General features: G+C 40.2%; 1 protein-coding gene, 2 non-coding genes and 1 pseudogene across 3 annotated transcripts; all 4 read left to right on the forward strand.

Moving 5' to 3' along the window:
- Positions 1–218: 218 nt before the first annotated feature.
- LOC104419327 (AAA-ATPase ASD, mitochondrial-like) lies at positions 219–14,299 on the forward strand. Its single transcript, XM_039302122.1, has 2 exons — positions 219–1,881; positions 13,867–14,299. Exons 1-2 carry the CDS (start codon positions 358–360, stop codon positions 13,969–13,971), a joined length of 1,629 nt encoding a protein of 542 aa, XP_039158056.1. The 5' UTR covers positions 219–357; the 3' UTR covers positions 13,972–14,299.
- Positions 2,018–2,096, forward strand: LOC120288648. Its single transcript, XR_005546750.1, has one exon. It is a non-coding gene; the product is annotated as a small nucleolar RNA Z199 (small nucleolar RNA).
- Positions 14,078–14,156, forward strand: LOC120288647. Its single transcript, XR_005546749.1, has one exon. It is a non-coding gene; the product is annotated as a small nucleolar RNA Z199 (small nucleolar RNA).
- Positions 14,300–16,780: 2,481 nt separating the features above from the next.
- LOC104419330 lies at positions 16,781–18,641 on the forward strand (annotated as a pseudogene).
- The last annotated feature ends 1,303 nt before the right edge of the window (positions 18,642–19,944 follow it).

Genomic DNA, 19,944 nt, shown 5'->3' on the forward strand with positions numbered 1-19,944 from the left:
CTGATCTGATTTTCACGATCAGCGACAGTTTGTCCATAAACAAGACAAAAAACAGAAAGAGTCGTGAGGGTCAATGATGATGTCTCCGCCGACCTGCTAAGAATTTTCCTAGTGTGGCGCCAAAAAACGAGAACTCCGAATCACTTTCATATTGCGTGCGAGCTCTAGTGATATTATACTGTCGTCACATAGATAAATAAGAAATTGGAATTGGTTCTTGGTGGCCAAGAATGAAGAAAATTCAATTTCATAGCTTCTCTCGCTGTGTATAAAGCAGCAACTAGAGGAGTCTCTGGACTCCATAAACTCATTCACTCCACTAGAACTTCACACAAATTTCATTGGAGGGGAAAACACATGTCTCCTGGAGAGATGTTCACGCATTTCGGATCCGCGATCGGGGGTCTGGCAGTCATATGGGCCATGTTCCAGCAATACATCCCTCCCCAGCTCTGGGAGCACGTGGAGCGGTACACCCACAAGCTGGTGAGCTTTGTCAATCCGTACATTCAGATCGTGTTTCCCGAGTTTGCGGGGGAGAAGCTGAAGAGCAGCGAGGCCTACACGGCCATCCAGAACTACCTGATGGAGAACGCCACCGCAGGGGCCAAGCGGCTCAGGGCGGACTCCATCAAAGATAGTAGCCAGCCTCTCATTCTGAGCATGGACGACCACGAGGAGGTCACTGATGTGTTCAAGGGGGTGAAGGTCTGGTGGTCGTCGAACAAAACCACCCCCAAGAACATGTCCTTTTCCTTTTTTCCGAAGACCGAGGAAAGGAGGTTTTACAAGCTTACATTTCACCGGCAGCACAAGGAATTGATCACACAATCATATATCAAGCACATCTTGACCGAAGGGAAGGCGATTGCCGTCAAAAACCGGCAACGTAAGCTCTATACGAACAATCCTAGTGGCAAATGGAGCCACGTGGTTTTTGAGCACCCCGCGACGTTTGAAACTCTGGCGATGGAGCCGACCAAGAAGCAGGAAATCATGAATGATCTCATAAAGTTCAGCAAAGGGAAAGACTACTACAACAAAATAGGAAAGGCCTGGAAGCGCGGCTACCTGCTCTATGGTCCACCTGGGACTGGTAAGTCCACCATGATCGCTGCCATGGCTAATTTCTTGAACTATGACGTGTATGATCTCGAGTTGACAGCGGTCAAAGACAATACCGAGCTGAGGAAGCTATTGATCGAAACTTCGGGCAAATCTATTATTGTGATTGAGGACATCGATTGCTCGCTTGATCTAACGGGCCAGAGAAAGAAAAAGGAGGAGGAGGAGGATGATGATGGCAAAGAAAAAGACAATCCCATGAAGAAGATGGAGAAAGAAGAGAAGAAAGGGAGCAAGGTGACTCTATCTGGTCTTCTCAACTTCATTGATGGTATCTGGTCAGCTTGCGGGGGAGAGAGAGTCATCATATTCACCACCAACCATGTGGACAAGCTCGACCCTGCTCTCATAAGGAGAGGAAGGATGGATAAGCACATTGAGATGTCATATTGCTCCTTCGAAGCGTTCAAGGTTCTTGCAAGGAATTACTTGGATATTGAGGATCACCCTCTACTCCCACCTATTAGCAGGCTGTTCGACGAGACCAAAATGACCCCCGCTGATGTCGCAGAGAACTTGATGCCTAAGTCCGACAACGAAGATGCGGAGACTGGCTTGAGGAACTTGATTGAAGCGCTCAAAGAAGCAAAGGAGCTGGAAGCGAGGAACAAAGCCGAGGAAGAAAAGCGAGGAAAGGCTGAGAAGGAAGAGCAGGAGAAGAAAGAACATGGTGACGAGGAGGAAGTGAAAGAGAGCGGAGCATCTGATAAAGAGGTGAAGGAAAACGGGGTCATCAATGGAGGAGTGGCTGCCAAAGAAGTGAAAGAGAATGGCTTCGCAACTTAGACGTCGAAGCCTGCTGAGACTGGAAAAACGGAATAATATGTAGATTTCCTCTGCCTCGTATCTTCTGTGTGATGGTCAAAAGGAAAAAGATAAGGTCTTAGTCTGTGATCAAGTGATGAGAGAGAACTGCAACAGTATGAAGGTCTCAGTCTCGAGATTTCCAGTAATTTAGGTCTCCGATGATTGCATCTTGTTCTACGTTTAAGCCTTCCTCTGCTTTCTTCCTTTCCCGTTGTTTACTCGATTTTCTTTCCGTTCTTGTTGCGCAGCAGATATGCGATGAGTAATCTCAGTTTTGTTCTTTTCTGTTCAGATTTTTCTCGTCTTTCGTTTTGCAGCAGAAGTGTCTTCCTAAATATTTTTTTGAATAAATTTTCTTTTCTCAACATCATAAAAATCAGCTATCCGAATGTTTCATTTTAATATTTTGTCTTTGTATCCATAAATAAGCCGAAGAAAATTATTTCATGTACTTTCAATTGTTCAGATTTATGCTATATGAATTAATAGCAAAAAGTAAGTACTTAAATCCCATCAACCCTCCTTGAAGAAGCTATTGATTGAAACTTCGAGCAAGTCTATTATTGTTATGGAAGACATCGATTGCTCACTTGATCTGGCGGGGCAGAGAAACAAAAAGGAGGAGGATGAAGATGACGACAGTGAAAACAACAATCCTGTGAAGAGGATAGAGAAAGAAGAGAAGAAAGGTAGCAAGGTGACTATCTGGACTTCTCAACTTTTTTTGGTATCTGGTTAGCTTGTGGGAGAGAACGAATCATCATATTCACCACCAACTATGTGGACAAGCTCGACCCTGCTCTCATAAGGAGGGGAAGGATGGACAAGCACGTTGAGATGTCGTATTGCTGCTTCAAGCAATTCAAGGTTCTTGCAAGGAATTATGTGGACATAGATGATCAACCGCTATTCACAACGATTAGCCGACTGTTTGACGAGACACCAAAATGACCCCTGCTGATGTTGCAGAGAACTTGATGCCTAAGTCCGACAATGAAGGTGTGGAAACTGGCTTGAGGAACTTGATTGAAGTGCTCAAAGCGGCAGAGGAGCTGGAAGCAAGGGAGAAAGCCGAGGAAGAAGGGCGAGCAAAGTCCGAAAAGGAAGAGCAAGAGAAGAAAGAATATGGTGAGAAAGAGGAAGTGAGAGAGCGGAACATCTGATAAAGAAGTGAAGGAAAATGGGGTCATCAATGGAGAAGTGGCTGCCAAAGAAGTGAAACAGGATGGCTCCGCAGTGTAGACGTTGAAGATGCTAGCTGAGACTATACAAATGGAAAAATGTGTAGATTTCTTCTGCCTATTATTTGTGTGTGATTTGTGACATCTTAAGAAATGTAGAATATCAAAGGGCAAAACTTGTGAAAGATATTGGAGTTGATGGATTTTTTTTTTCACTGCTGTAAGCTTGAAATTTAGCGCATTCCTTAATAAGAAACAGGAATTTGCTTCTACCAATTATATGTATCTAACACCGGCCCTCCAAATTCATAATTAATTATAGTCATTTGAACTATATATATATATCTGCTAATTAAAATAATTTAAGTTAATTGATTATTCATATTGGTAGTCCACTATGAAAATACAAAAGATGAAATTTCATTGTAGTTGAATATTAAAAAAAAAAAGTTATGGGAATTTGAAATGGAACATATTTTGTTGTCGATATTAAAAAAAAATTAAAGCACATTTTAAAATTTCTTTTGAATTTTGAGTTAAAACTTAAATTACACATTTCAATATTTATAACCAAAAGATATTGGCACCTTTTCTTTTCGATACGTTTGATTAAGGTGATCAATGTTAGAGCAGCTTGTAACATGTGATGGCACATTCTACTTGCTTAGTTGAGTGGGCACTCCAGTGGATCGAAGAATATTAATTTTGGCCCAATTGTTTTAAAGTTGACATCTAGGAGTGAGCATGATTTCGGTTGGGCCGATCCGCCCCCTAACCCTAGGACCAACCCGCATAATGCTGGTCCTCAATTTTTGGGACCGATGACTAACCCTATTAAGCTTGGGACCGAGAACCGGACCGACCCAATGGGTTCGGTCCGGTTCTAGGATCAACCCGGGACCAATCGATAATTTTTTATTTCATTTTTTGTACTCCTTAAAAAAACGATTGAGAACCGAACTGGCCCAATAGGTTCGGTCTAGTTTTAAGGTCAATCTAGGACCAACCAATAATTTTTTATTTCATTTTTTGTACTCTTTAAAGAAGCGATTGAGGACCGAACTGACCCAATGGGTTTAGTTTAGTTTTAGGGTCAACGTAGGACCAACTAGTAATTTTTTCTTTCATTTTTTGTACTCCTTAAAAAGGCAACCGATGACCATATTAGCCCAATGGGTTCAGCTAAGAAAGGCAAGCAGTGAGGGTCAAGTGAGGCGAGCATCGAACAGAATGAACATTGAATGTCGAGTGGGAAGCAACAAGCCAAGCGAGCATCGAGCGACGAGCGGCACGACTGACCCAAAGCGAGCGAGGCAAGTAGTTCTTTCTTTCGATTTTGGCAAATTGAAGACTAAGATGACAAATAAGATAAAAGAGAACAAATATTAGAGAATGATGCCACAATAAGCTATTTATGCCTTTTGGGACGCCATGAGAACTCTTCATAAAAATATTTTCCTCATTCGTAAATTATGACTATTGACACCATAAAAGACATTAAAAATTTAAGTTATTAAAAACAATATAAAATTACTTAAACTCCTCACTAAATAGTTATTTAATATTGTTAACGCCGTTTATTTTAATATTTTATTTATATAAAAATTATAAATAATATTATATATATAGTCAGGATTGGTCCAAGTTTGACTAATCCGAAGCTCTCAAGACCAAGGACCAACATGTACAGTGCCGGTTTAGGAATTTTAGGACTAAGGAACGACCCAATCTCCCTGAGAATCGGATCGGAACCGATAGGGTTGGGCTAGTCAAGGGTCAGTCTGGGGTTGACCTAGGACCGATGCTCACCCCTATTGGCATTCGCACATTGCGATTTTGGGATTGAGTTTGTCTTAAGAAGCCTTGGGCCCTTAACATTTTCATAGATCTCACAAAAAAATTGACTTTTATTTAAGAATGAGAACTGAAACTTTCAAATATTCATTAAGCGAATGTTTGGAATTCAAATTTTTTTTATGTTCTCGATAGTCATTGGTATAATATTGTCCGAAATGTTGTCTCTTCATCGTGTGCATTGCTTGTGTTCATATCGATGGACAAAGAAAGTTTAGTCAGACTCCGGCTTCCAAATCCAGATCTCAACTAAAGAGATTGCCAAAATAGAGAAATGGTTGCTGCAATCTAAGAATTCCAATTTGAACTTTCCTTCCCAGGAATTGATCGCCGTTGTCCTCTAAAATTTATGGAAAGCAAGAAACAATTTTGTCTTATGCCACTGCGAAGGCATCCACTAAAGAAAACTTCAGCAAATGCGAGGTGACTGACCAGCTCTAAATATAAATTTTGATGAATCGTTCACCGAAGGGGCAATGGCAGGAGCAATAGCAAGTACTTTGCAAGATTCTTCGGGAAGCTTGGTCGATGGTTTGCAGGTTGTGTTCGAGTTTCCACTGCAGTACAATTATGATGTACTCTGAAGCCAAAACCGATCTACACGCTTGCTTAAGAAACTGATGGCTTAGATCACTCTGATAGGCTTTCCACCCTCGGGTTCTTAACAGCCCGGGTGGGGACTGTGGACCCTTTTGCAGATTGCGACTGGCCCATTTCCGTGAAGCCCAAGGTGCACGGCTACTGCGATGCCAATCTGCTGATTGGGTTGCCAAGGCCCAGATAACTAAAGCCCCCACCTCAACCATTTTGGGCTATCCTTTACTCAGAGGCCCTTCCGTCTTGTTCCGAAAACGCTGGTCGAAGGTGGGTATTAAAGGAATCGTTTTGAACCAAAAAAAATTGGAGAGGCAATTCGTTCATTGACATATTGATACCGATCATCCGGTGTAAATTGATTAAATTGAGGAGGGGAAAAAGAAACGGATTGGACCCCTTGCTTCGAAAATTGTTATGCAAGAGCAGTCTCAAGGGAGGGAAAAAAAAAGGCATATCCAATGTCATTCTCATGTCAACATGATTGGGTCGTAATTATGATATATCTTTCATATATTTACCTCGTTTTGGCTTAATTTTCAATTTCCAAAACTATCCTTCATAAATGGTATGAGAATAAAATTACTCAACTCTGTTAATAACTAGCCTCATTTATTTCCTTCTCAATTTTTTTTTTTTGTGATATCACTCTATTTATTATTTTTTGACGTGTATATACATCTTTGTATAAGTGTCGAAGGTTGACACTTGACATCACAATTGTGTGAAATTAAGACACTCTTTGACTTTGACCCGTTCACCACTAATCGAGTCTCCTAAGTTCGGCCTTTCTCTCGTCAATGGTTTACTCCTACACTTAGCCTACTCTAGCTTGTAAACAGAAACTCTAGAGAGAAGTTTGGTCAGACAAAACACTGTATTACCAATTGTTATATTAGATGTGAGATGTTATAAATGATGAAGATATATATATATATATATATATATATATATATATGAGCCTCCTCTTGATCTCACGCAGGAGATTCAGTCTCCCCATTTACAATTCACTCCTATTGATTACAAAATTTCTCTAAAATATAAGTGAAAATTCCCATAATACCCCTAACAATATCTTAGAGCATATTTAAAAGAAAAACTCTAGCTAGTTATCTTGGCCACCTCCTCATCCTTTCATGCCTCGTAAAAACTTCCAGTCCGAGGCATACCCGCGTGCCGGACGCTGTACATGTGAAAACTATGGCGTTTCATATTTTTCTGTGATTTGCATATTTATCTCTTAATTTGCTTAACTTGTATAAGTTGGCTCATCGCTTATGCGCCTGATATAGTTTCAACCAAGAAAACATAAAAAGCCACCTAAACAAATAATAATAATAATAAAAACCAATAATGACCAAGATTTTCGAGGACATTGCTTTCGGAGATAGCTTTACAAGTTTTCTTACGATGACATCACATAGACAACATTAGAAGTTCAATAATACAGCCACCTTACCTATCTTTAGGTTCTTTAATTAGGACGATAAGCAATTGATTTGGGGCAACATGTCTATTTATAATGTTAAATTATGTATCGAGTTTGAGCATTTGTAAAACGCATTTCACTTGGATAAAATTTTTATTATTTGATCGTGAAGATATTTTTTTTATGAAGATAATATTCAAAATTACACACAAGAAAAGAAATTCGAAATTCTTTTGGGTCTTGGATGTTTTCAATCGCTAGAAAAAGTTTCGTTAGACTCCATGAAGGTTTACAAAAGAGGAAATAAAATAGAATGAGAAAAGAAGGAGTAAAGTTTCTTCTTTATCAGCTCGAACCGAACAAGGTTATCTACTTGGGGCCCAAAGTCAAAGTCTTGGGACTCACAATATATATAAAATAAAGGAAAAATGAAGAAAAAGGAAAGGTTTCTTCATCTTACCTGCACCATCCCACTTCCCATTGAAGAAAGAAGCACATGATGGGGCCTAGAGTCAAAGTTGTTGACTCTGGCACAGATATAAAATAGAACATGTCTCTATTTTTTAGAAAGAGCCGCTTAAGCCTTACAAAGAAGAAAGAGCCGCACAAAAAGAACGTCCAGAAGAGCGTTGCACGATCGAGCAAAGAAGAACGCGAATCTGTACGTACATGAACCAAAAGACAAACGCTAGAGTTCTTGTTTTTGGCGTATGTAGAGCGTTTTGTTTAAAATTTGAACACATGGTAATTTTGTGCTATGAGTTTATGTAACGACCAAAGCCCCACTATATAATATTATCCGCTTTGGACACTAAGTTCTTACGACTTTAAAACATGTTATGCAGGGGTAGAGGCTTGTGGACTACACCACCCTCTTCCAAGCCATAATATTGTCCGCTTTGGAGGCACGGCCCACCAGCCCATCCTCCCTCACGGCTTTGTTTTCAGCGTAGCGGAAGCATACGTGAAATGCGTTATACAGATTAAAGAGACCCAAGCCTTTATAAAGTAGTCCAGGACTCCCCCCTAAGTGATATGGGACGAGAGACATGTCCTTGACCTCACCCGCATACTGCCAAGGTGATCTCAGTACATCCCTCCATACTGCCCCACACACGGTCGGGAGTGGCTTTGATATTGTTTGTAACGACCCGGGCCCTACTGTATAATATTGTCCACTTTGGATACTGAGTCATCGCGGCTTTAAAATGCGTTATGCAGGGGCAGAGGCTTGTGGACTACACCACCCTCTCCCAAGCCATAATATTGTTCGGTTTGGAAGTATGGCCCATCGGCCCGTTCTCCCTCACGGCTTTGTTTTCAGCGCAGCGAAAGCGTACGTGAAACGTGTTATACAAATTAAATGGATCAAAGCCTTTATAAACTAGCCCAGGACTCCCCCCCCCCCTAAGCGATATGAGACGAGAGACACATCCTTGGCCTCACCTGTGTATTGCCCCGGGTCTGGGTCGTCACATTCTCCCGCCTTAAGGCACATCGTCCTCGCTGTGGCCCTCACATGCGGTCGAGAGTCGGCTCTGATACCATTTGTAACGACCTGGACCCTACTGTATAATATTATCCGCTTTGGACACTGAGTTCTCATAACTTTAAAACGCGTTATGCAAAGGCAGAGGCTTGTGGACTACGCCACCCTCTCCCAAGCCATAACATTGTCCGCTTTGGAGGCACGGCCCACCGGCCTGTCCTCCCTCATGGCTTTGTTTTCAGCGCAGCGGAAGCGTACGTGAAATGTGTTATACAGATTAAAGGGACTCAAGCCTTTATAAACTAGCCTAGGACTCCCCCCTAAGCGATATGGGACGGGAGGCATGTCCTTAGCCTCACCCGCGTACTGCCAAAGCGATCTCAGTCCATCCCTCCGTACTGCCCTGGGTCTGGGTCGTCACAGTTTATGTTCAAATGAGTTATTTATTTATAAACACTTTAGATTTGTGGTTAAATTTATGTGTAGAAAACACTCGAGCGTGTGAGTTATTGTAAATTCATATTATTTGATTATAGTGGATTATTTGGTGTTGGCTTTCCCTATTGACATAGGTACCGATATTTCGACCGAACCATATAAATTTCCAAAGTCCTTATTATTTCTCATTTATTTCTCTAGAGTTTGTGTGTTGACATAAATTGTATTCCAACACACAAGTTGGCTAAAAAAAGTCTTAAACCTATTATACTTTTATCAATTCAATAGTAAATCTTTTAATTTTGCCAATTGAGTTCATTCGGTTAATTTATCTCGAAAAATACTTATGTGGATACCCAATCAGTGCCAACCATTTTACATGGCCAAATCGGCAATGATCTTGATGTCGCACATAAAACATATTTTTCAAATAATTTTTTTGTTATTTTTGTTTTTAAGGAAAATTGCTCCAAGTCAAAACGATCAAAAGCCTAATGACGTTGACCCCAATTTGCTCACCCAACTCTAAAAATTAGAACACCATAGCTCATGCCTTCATAAATTTGCTCTATGACGCTCAATTATGGCCGAGGTTGTCTGATGCTCAACGACGCTCGGGAGGAATTGGGTTTCGTGAGCAGCTTGTGAGGGATGATGACTTAAAGAGCGACAAGAGGACGGGCTATAATCGTGCTGGGGTGTGATTCATACTCCCCATTGACATGATATCACGGGGGGCTATATATACACTCTTTCTCTTGTAAATCGAGGGATGTAATTCAGATGTGCAATGTACTAATTATACTGGAATTCTCAGTTGGATGTAGCCTTAATTTAAGGGTGAATCGGGATAAAACCTTGTGTCTCAAATTCCCTTTCTTACTTTTAGTCTCTATTTTCTTTGTGATTATGTGGTAAATCCTAATAGGTTGTGCAGTTCGTCGAGACTTGATTTGACAAAAAGACCCAATTTATCGATACCCAATGGTTCGACCTCAAGATTCTACAACAAACATGACATGTAGGTGTGCTTCCTTCTAGGCTCTCCCACTTTGCGTTGTACTCTATTTTAGCTCCTATATATGCAAGTAGAGTTGTGTGAAATCAATCACAAACGAAAATGTTCTGATAAATTGAGCTTGTGTTATTCTTGATTGTGATACTCTGAATTGAAGCACATAGGATTATTATCTGAGTAATATTCAACTTGTTGGATAAAATGCCTCAATGAAGCTACTTTGATAAATTGAGCTCATGTTACTCCTGATTGTGATACTTTAAACTGAAGCATCGCATATAGGCCATTCCATTTGTTTGTGGCAAGCCATTCTTGCCTTCCTAAATTTATCAATCACTTCTAATAGGTTAGAGTTGCTTCCTCTCAATAGTTTTCCTTTTTCTTAATGGCCCTACTACTTTAATTGGAACTTCAACTGAAGCTCCTTGTGATATTCGACTTGTATTTGTGTGTCAACTCTCTATCTCTTGTCATATCTGGTAGTTGTACTCTTAATCTAATATTATTAGATCTTGTTAGTTCATGAATTTTTCTAGTAAAAAACCAAAATGAAAGTACTTATCGAAAGCTTATGCCTATGCCTAGACAATGGTATTTATGAAGTCATTGATCAAATCAAAAAATTTGTAAAATTGAAACTTTAGAATTGAATCGGTCAAAGTGCACAAGTTTATGACTTTTTAGACAATTTTCAATACAAACTTGCAGTGAAGCTAGTGAAGCAGCTGAGGCAAAGAAGGTGAAATGATATTATTCTCTCCTTTGCATACATCATGGTCGACAAACACGTGCTCCCGTTCAATGAATTTTTAAAGTCAATGTTAGCTTCAAACAAAGGATACCTTCAACGCCGACTTACTTGGACCGGAAGGTATCTCAAGGCGGGACCCTCAAACAAGAAGCTACTAGTAAAATGCCCACTTTTCAAAGGTCCATGCATTCCTTGAAGCTTCCTTCCGGGGCCTCCCACTGTAAGATAAGACCAGACGCCATGACCTCAAGAGTCATTGTCAGAGAACCGAAACCAATCTCCTTTTTTGCGCGTGCTTTCTGTATGACAAGATTTGAGCTTGAGCCTCTTACGGCCCCACTAAGCCCACCGTCCAGACGTTCTCCTTCTGCTTGGCTCTTTCGGAGCGTGAGAGAGTGCAACATTATCACGTTTTGAATTGGATAGGAAGTTGAACTTTGAAGCACGATACCACTTTCTTTAAAAATTTATTTACGCTACAATATTGCTAATGGCCACCGACAAATATCCTCTAATATACAACAAAATCTAATGAAAACACTAACAATTTAAGTATTTTTCCAAAATCTCTTTAGAAACAATTGAAATGATAGTTGTAGTTTTGAAAAGAAGACTAAAAAAGATTCAATTTTAGTTGACATATTTATCGGTCTAAAAGAACATAGACAACTCTTCGCCAAAAATTGCAAAGTGAATAAAGATATCTCTTAGAAAGAAGTTGCAAAGTGAACAAAAACAACAATTTGAGAAAGATTGCAAAATGAACAAATGAAACCCTTCAGGAAAAGTTTGCAATTGTATAAGTATAATTCCAAAGGTTATCTTGAAAATACATATAAAATTCGAAATAATAAAAATAATAAAAATAATGTTTAAATAAGATTTCTAATTTCATATTCCAAAAATATTGAATGAACGAATACAAACTTTTGACTAATAAAGGTTAACAAGATAACCATATGAAATAAAATTTAAAGTGAAAACAAAAGGTTTAATACTAATTAAACTGTAGGCTAAGTGCATCCAATAACCGTGCACCCGCAAATATTAGAAAAGACCTGCACCTATAAAGTGGCCTATGTCCTCCTAACTTTTCTATGTAGGACAAGAAACAGCATATTTTGTTTATTTTACAAATAAACAACCAACAGACCACCTTAGCAAAAAGAAAAAAAGAAAAAATACAACCAACAGATCATGTGTTTATGTATGTATGCTCGTACAATTCCATATCTAAAAGAAAAAAAAAAGTGGAGAAGAGACTCATTCATTCAGTCCTTTAATGGTGGTTAGAACTTCTGCCTCCCAAAATAAACACTGAACCTAGGGAGACTCACGTGGCTGACCTGAGTTTCACGATCAGCGACAGCCTGTCCATAACCAAGACAAAAAACAAAAAGAGTTGTGAGGGTTAATGATGAAGTCTCCACCGACCTGCTGAGAATTTTCCTAGTGAGCTGGTGTGGCTCCAAAAAAAGAGAAATCTGAATCACTTTCATATTGCATGCGAGCTCTAGTCATATTATATTGTCGTCACATAGATAAATAAGAAACTTCTGGGAATTGGTTCTTGATGGCCAAGAATGAATAATATTCAATTTCATAGCTTCTCTCGCTGTGTATAAAGCAGCAACCAGAGGAGTCTCTGGACTCCATAAACTCATTCACTCCACTAGAACTTCACACAAATTTCATTGGAGGGGAAAACATGTCTCCTGGAGAGATGTTCACGCACTTCGGATCCGCCATCGGGGGTCTGGCAGTCATATGGGCCATGTTCCAGCAATACATCCCTCCCCAGCTCTGGGAGCACGTGGAGCGGTACACCCACAAGCTGGTGAGCTTTGTCAATCCGTACATTCAGATCGTGTTCCCAGAGTTTGCGGGGGAGAAGCTGAAGAGCAGCGAGGCCTACACGGCCATCCAGAACTACCTGATGGAGAACGCCACCGCGGGGGCCAAGCGGCTCAGGGCGGACTCTATCAAAGATAGTAGCCAGCCTCTCATTCTGAGCATGGACGACCACGAGGAGGTCACTGATGTGTTCAAGGGGGTGAAGGTCAGGTGGTCGTCGAACAAAACCACCCCCAAGAGCATGTCCTTTTCCTTTTATCCGAAGACCGAGGACAGGAGGTTTTACCAGCTTACATTTCACCGGCAGCACAGGGAATTGATCACACAATCATATGTCAAGCACATCTTGACCGAAGGGAAGGCGATTGCCGTCAAAAACCGGCAACGTAAGCTCTATACGAACAATCCTAGTGATGATTGGCATTCTTACAAGCAAACCAAGTGGAGCCACGTGGTTTTTGAGCACCCCGCGACGTTTGAAACTCTGGCGATGGAACAGACCAAGAAGCAGGAAATCATGAATGATCTCATAAAGTTCAGCAAAGGGAAAGAGTACTACAACAAAATAGGAAAGGCCTGGAAGCGCGGCTACCTGCTCTATGGTCCACCTGGGACTGGTAAGTCCACCATGATCGCTGCCATGGCTAATTTCTTGAACTATGACGTGTATGATCTCGAGTTGACAACGGTCAAAGACAATACCGAGCTGAGGAAGCTATTGATCGAAACTTCGGGCAAATCTATTATTGTGATTGAGGACATTGATTGCTCGCTTGATCTGACGGGCCAGAGAAAGAAAAAGGAGGAGGAGGAGGATGATAACGGCAAAGAAAAAGACAATCCCATGAAGAAGATGGAGAAAGAAGAGAAGAAAGGGAGCAAGGTGACTCTATCTGGTCTTCTCAACTTCATTGATGGTATCTGGTCAGCTTGCGGGGAGAGAGAGTCATCATATTCACCACCAACCATGTGGACAAGCTCGACCCTGCTCTCATAAGGAGAGGAAGGATGGATAAGCACATTGAGATGTCATATTGCTCCTTCGAAGCATTCAAGGTTCTTGCAAGGAATTACTTGGATATTGAGGATCACCCTCTACTCCCACCTATTAGCAGGCTGTTCGACGAGACCAAAATGACCCCCGCTGATGTGGCGGAGAACTTGATGCCTAAGTCCGACAACGAAGATGCGGAGACTGGCTTGAGGAACTTGATTGAAGCGCTCAAAGAAGCAAAGGAGCTGGAAGCGAGGAACAAAGCCGAGGAAGAAAAGCGAGGAAAGGCTGAGAAGGAAGAGCAGGAGAAGAAAGAACATGGTGACGAGGAGGAAGTGAAAGAGAGCGGAGCATCTGATAAAGTGGTGAAGGAAAACGGGGTCATCAATGGAGGAGTGGCTGCCAAAGAAGTGAAAGAGAATGGCTTCGCAGCTTAGACGTCGAAGCCTGCTGAGACTGGAAAAACGGAATAATATGTAGATTTCCTCTGCCTCGTATTTTCTGTATGATGGTCAAAAGGAAAAAGATAAGGTCTTAGTCTGTGATCAAGTGATGAGAGAGAACTGCAACAATATGAAGGTCCCAGTCTCGAGATTTCCAGTAATTTAGGTCTCTGATGATTGCATATTGTTCTACGTTTAAGCCTTCCTCTTCTGCTTTCTTCCTTTCTCGTTGTTTACTCGATTTTCTTTCCGTTCTTGTTGCGCAGCAGATATGCGATGAGTAATCTCAGTTTTGTTCTTTTCTGTTCAGATTTTTCTTGTCTTTCGTTTCGCAGCAGAATTGTCTACCTAAATATTTTTTTGAATAAATTTTCTTTTCTCAACATCATAAAAATCAGCTATCCGAATGTTTCATTTTAATATTTTCTCTTTGTATTCATAAATAAGCCGAAGAAAATTATTTCATGTACTTTCAATTGTGCAGATTCATGCTATATGAATTAATAGCAAAAAGTAAGTACTTAAATCCCATCAACCCTCCTAGAGCCAACTTACTCCTCTCATTAAGTAACTATCCTCGCGCATTTTTGCTTTAGTCAGAAATAACTGTCCATCATCGATTTGGTATCTTTCTTTTGTTGTCGTTTTGTACGTGGATATTCGACTTTATCAGGTTGCCTTCTTTCCTTTTTGACTTGGTCCAAGAGGGGTTGATTTTTTCTTTAAAAATATTGAATTGACTTGTCAAACAAAAGAAGAAAAGTGGATTTCAGCTTATATATAGGGAAAAGCAGGAAACGAACGGACAGAGAAAAGGGAAAGAAGCGAAGATAGAAAGAAGAAATAAAAGGAAAAGGAACACATGCCACATGGGCCTTACCAAATCCGATTAACTTCGTTTTGTTATGTTCAGTAAGTGATCTCGCCCTTTGTTCTTTCGATCAGAGAAGTTCTTGGAATTAGGATTCAAATCTAGAATTAAGTTAAATTTGAATTGAGAGGTCCAATTTAGGAATTGTTAAATTGAGAAATCATAGAATTTTAATAGTTTTGGGTGTTATAAAGCTATAATATTTTACAAAACTCAATTTGGACTTATAATTTGCTTGAAATGAATTACATCGACCAATAACTTTCAATGCCAATTTTTGTTAGTTATCGGCCAAATTTTTTACTTGACTATTGATATTTGAATTTTGGCTCATTGGCCAATGAGGGCATCATAGCCCGGATTTGGGCAAGGATTGGCCAGCCACCTTGCCGGCCTAGGGTTAGGAGAAAAAATGAAAACAAAAAATGAAAATATAAAAATAAAAATTTCAGAAAAAATTTAAAAGTTTTAAAGAATTATCTCTGTCAATGATTTTCGATCAAAATTAGCTAGCAAAACTAAATTGACAAATCTTCAAATGGCTTAAGACTATTTTGGCATAATTAAAATGTTTAGAACTAAGTTGACACTAGTGTAAAAAGTTTAGGATTAAATTGATCAAATTAAACGGTTTATAATTGATTTGACATAAGTGTAATATGTTTAAGATTTTTTGGGTAATTTTTTATTCTAAGTATTCCTTACAAAAGCCTAGACTGTAAGACATGCCGGAACATTTTGGCCACCTTCACGTCCTTTTGTGCCTTGTAAACCTTCGGTCAATGATAAGCAATGTGATTGATAAAACGACTGGCATTCAATTTGTTGGGCGATATGCACGCTCATCGTTTCAACATTCTTAAAAAAAAAAAAAAAAAAAAAAGTACACAAATTGAAAATCTACCTTTAGTGGCCAGAAACCTCCAAGGACATTGCTGTCGGAGATAACCTTTTCAAGTTTTCCTCTCAAAAAAGATGCAATGCTCCCAAAGGAGGCCGCGCTCCACAGAATCTTCTTTATTAAGCTGCAATTTTTTATTATCGTGACGTCACATAGATGACCTTTCGAGTCTCGTCGAATCGATCAATGCAACGACCTCTACTATTTTAGGTTCTTCAATTACTGTGACGACTAATTACTTTGGCAATATGTGTGCCAACAGGTCAACTCAGGTTAGGTCGAGACTTCGTGCCACATGTAGAGCAGCAACAAAGCTGGTTGGTACTAATGAAATAGCGACCGTCATATTACAACATCGTTGCCACTGCTGAAAGTTTCGCTGTATTTCCAGAAACAAAGCTACTTAAGCTGCTGAAACTAAAAAGGGTAAAATCAGATTGGTTTCTCTTTTAATAACATCAAGCGCTTGAGAGGCTTCATGCCGCCTAACTTGGATATGAAGGTATCTCAAGTCGGGACACTTGGAGTTCGACTTCCATTAAAATGTTGTGTTTGCTCCGCAAGTGTCCAAAGCTTCCATGGTTTGGTGATTGGTGATAGATCAGAGGCACCTCACAAACGATTTAAGAACGTGGACCATTTGCCAGTCAATTATAAATTAGAGTTAGAAAGATTTGCACGATTGTGATTGCTCCTCCTCTTCCTAGAGGCTTCATTTTGGGGGCATCCCGTTGTTTTCTTAAGTTGTCATCTTTCTAGTATGAGATAAGAACCTAGTTTCAGAGCACCTGGCTAATCTCCCGCAGTTCCCAACATTCTATTAGCTCATTGCTCCCCGCTTTTAGAGCGCGAAACAGTACAGAATTCGGTTCCGAAGCTTAACCTGCCGCATGTCAGTAGATTGTGCATTCATGTGCTCAAATAATTCCATATTGAACAATTGGAGAAGAGACTCATTCGTTCCTCTTAACGGTGGCTAGCAATACTACCTCCTCCAATTGACCACTGAACCTAAAGAGACTCTCACGGATGATCTCATTCGTCATGTGCAACTAGCTCTGTTCATATAAAGCAGCCACAGGAGGAGTTTTAGGACTAACTACTCAAACTAATCCACTAAACTGGACCTTCCCACAAATTTCATTAGAAGAAAAAATAAAACATGTTTCCTGGAGAAATGAGCCACACGAGGAGTTTTAGGAATAAATACTCAAACTAATTCACTAAACTGGACCTTCCCACAAATTTCATTAGAAAAAAAATAAAACATGTTTCCTGGAGAAATGTTCACACACTTCGGATCTGTGATCTGGGGTCTGCTAGTCATATGGGCCATGTTCCAGCAATACATTACTCCCCAGCTCCAGCAGAAGGTGGAGCGGTACGCCTACAAGCTGGTGCGCTTGGTCAATCCGTACGTTCAGATCGTGTTCCCTGAGTTTTCAGGGGAGAAGCTGAAGAGCAGCGAGGCCTACACGGCCATCCAGAACTACCTGATGGAGAACGCCACTGTGGGGGCCAAGCTGCTCAGGGCGGACTCTGTCAAAGATAATAGCCAGTCTCTCATTCTGAGCACGGACGACCACGAGAAGGTGACCGACATGTTCAAGGGGGTGAAGGTCTGGTGGTCGTCGAACAAAACCACCCCCAAAAACATGTCCCTTTCCTTTTTTCCGAAGACCAAGGACCGGAGGTTTACTAGCTAACGTTTCACCGGAGGCACCGGCAATTGATCACACAATCATATGTCAAGCACATCTTGACCGAAGGGAATGCGATTGCCATTAAAAACCGGCAGCGAAAGCTCTATACAAACAATCTTAGCGATAATTGGTACGGATACAAGCGTATCAAGTGGAGCCATGTGGTTTTTGAGCACTCCGCCACGTTTGGCACTCTGGCAATGGGGCCGAACAAGAAGCTGGAAGTCTTGAATGATCTAAAAAAGTTCAGCAAAAGAAAGGACTACTACACCAAAATAGGCAAGGCCTGGAAGCGCGGTTACCTGCTCTACGGTCCACCTGGGACTGGTAAGTCCACCATGATCGCAGCCATGGCTAATTATTTGAACTACGATGTGTACGATCTCGAGTTGACGGCAGTCAAAGACAACACTGAGCTGAAGAAGCTATTGATTAAAACTTCGAGCAAGTCTATTATTGTGGCGGAAGACATCGATTGCTCACTTGATCCGGCAGGCCAGAGAAACAAAAAGGAGGAGGAGGATGAAGATGACGACAATGAAAACAACAATCCTGTGAAGAGGATAGAGAAAGAAGGGAAGAAAGGTAGCAAGGTGACTCTATCTGGACTTCTCAACTTTATTGATGGTATCTGGTCAGCTTGTGGGGGAGAACGAATCAACCATATCCACTACCATGTGGACAAGCTCGACCCTGCTCTCATAAGGAGGGGAAGCATGGCCAAGCACATTGAGGTGTTGTTTGCTGCTTCGAGGCATTCAAGGTTCTTGCAAGGAATTATGTGCACATAGAGGATCACCTGCTATTCACAACGATTAGCCGACTGCTTGACGAGACCAAAATGACCCCTGCCGATGTTTTGGAGAACTTGATGCCTAAGTCCAACAATGAAGATGTGGAAACTGGCTTGAGGAGCTTGATTGAAGTGCTCAAAGCGGCAAAGGAGCTGGAGGGAGAAAGCCGAGGAAGAAGGGCGAGCAAAGTCCGAAAAGGAAGAGCAAGAGAAGAAAGAATATAGTGAGAAAGAGGAAGTGAGAGAGCGGAACATCTGATAAAGAAGTGAAGGAAAATGGGGTCATCAATGGAGGATTGGCTGCCAAAGAAGTGAAACAGGATGGCTCCGCAGTGTAGACGTTGAAGATGCCAGCTGAGACTATACAAATGGAAAAATGTATAGATTTCTTCTGCCTAGTATTTGTGTGTGATTTGTGACATCTCGAGAAATGTAGAATATCAAAGGGCAAAACTTGTGAAAGATATAGGAGTTGATGGATTGTTTTTTTCTTCACTGCTGTAAGCTTGAAATTTAGCGCATTCCTTAATAAGAAACAGGAATTTGCTTCTACCAATTACATGTATCTAACTCCAGCCCTCCAAATTCATAATTAACTATAGTCATTTGAACTATATATCTGCTAATTAAAATAATTTAAGATAATTGATTATTCATATTGGTAGTCCACTATGAAAATACAAAAGATGAATTTCATTGTAGTTGAATATTAAAAAAAAGAAAAGTTACAGGAATTTGAAATGGAATATTTTATCGTCAATATTAAAAAAAAAATTAAAGTATTTTCCCAAATTTCTTTTGAATTTTGAGTTAAAACTTAAATTACACATTTCAATATGTATAACCAAAAGATATCGGCACCTTTTCTTTTCGATACGTTTGATTAGGGTGATCAATGTTAGAGTAGCTTGTAACATGTGATGGCACATTCTTCTTGCTTAGTTGAGTGGGCTCTCCAGTGGACCAAAGAATATTATTTTCGGCTCAACTATTTTAAAGTTGGCATCCGCACATTGCGATTTTGGGTTTGAGTTTGTCTTAAGAAGCCTTGGGCCCTTAACATTTTCATAGATCTCGCAAAAAATTGGCTTTTATTTAAGAATGAGAACTGAAACTTTCACATATTCATTAAGCGAATGTTTGGAATTCAAAATTTGTTTACGTTCTCGATAGTCATTGATATAATCTTGTCCGAAATGCTGTCTCTTCATCGTGTGCATTGCTCGTGTTCATTTGTAGCGTGCGTATGTCTGTATATACATAACTTCGTTCTCAAAATTTCAAGTGTTCTTTCTCATTATATATATTGTGGTTAATTCTGCCAAAAGAATACAGTATTAGTACTTTATGGAGAACAATCTGTGCTAAGGTCAGTCCTAGTTAGGTAGAACTTGATCTCTACCTAGTAAAGCCGGTTTCCCTAGTTTTTGAAACTTAGAATCTACCATATATACCTTGAAACTTAAAACTTACCATGTCAAAAGATTTCAAGACCGGTTTTAGGATCTACCGCGGATTGATCAGTTTCATTTTTTTTTTTTTCGTTTTTAGTTAACCAAATGAAAGTGAATATAATAATAAAAAATCTTCGTTTGTCAATACAAAAATCCGTAAAAAAAATGAACACCTAAAACAAATAAACAAAAAGTTCAAATCACGTAACCGTGGTTCATCAATTCTCATTTTCTAGTCTAGTTCG

This window comes from Eucalyptus grandis, chromosome 9 (genome assembly GCF_016545825.1).
Source record: "Eucalyptus grandis isolate ANBG69807.140 chromosome 9, ASM1654582v1, whole genome shotgun sequence".
In the NCBI taxonomy this organism is placed as follows: domain Eukaryota; kingdom Viridiplantae; phylum Streptophyta; class Magnoliopsida; order Myrtales; family Myrtaceae; genus Eucalyptus; species Eucalyptus grandis.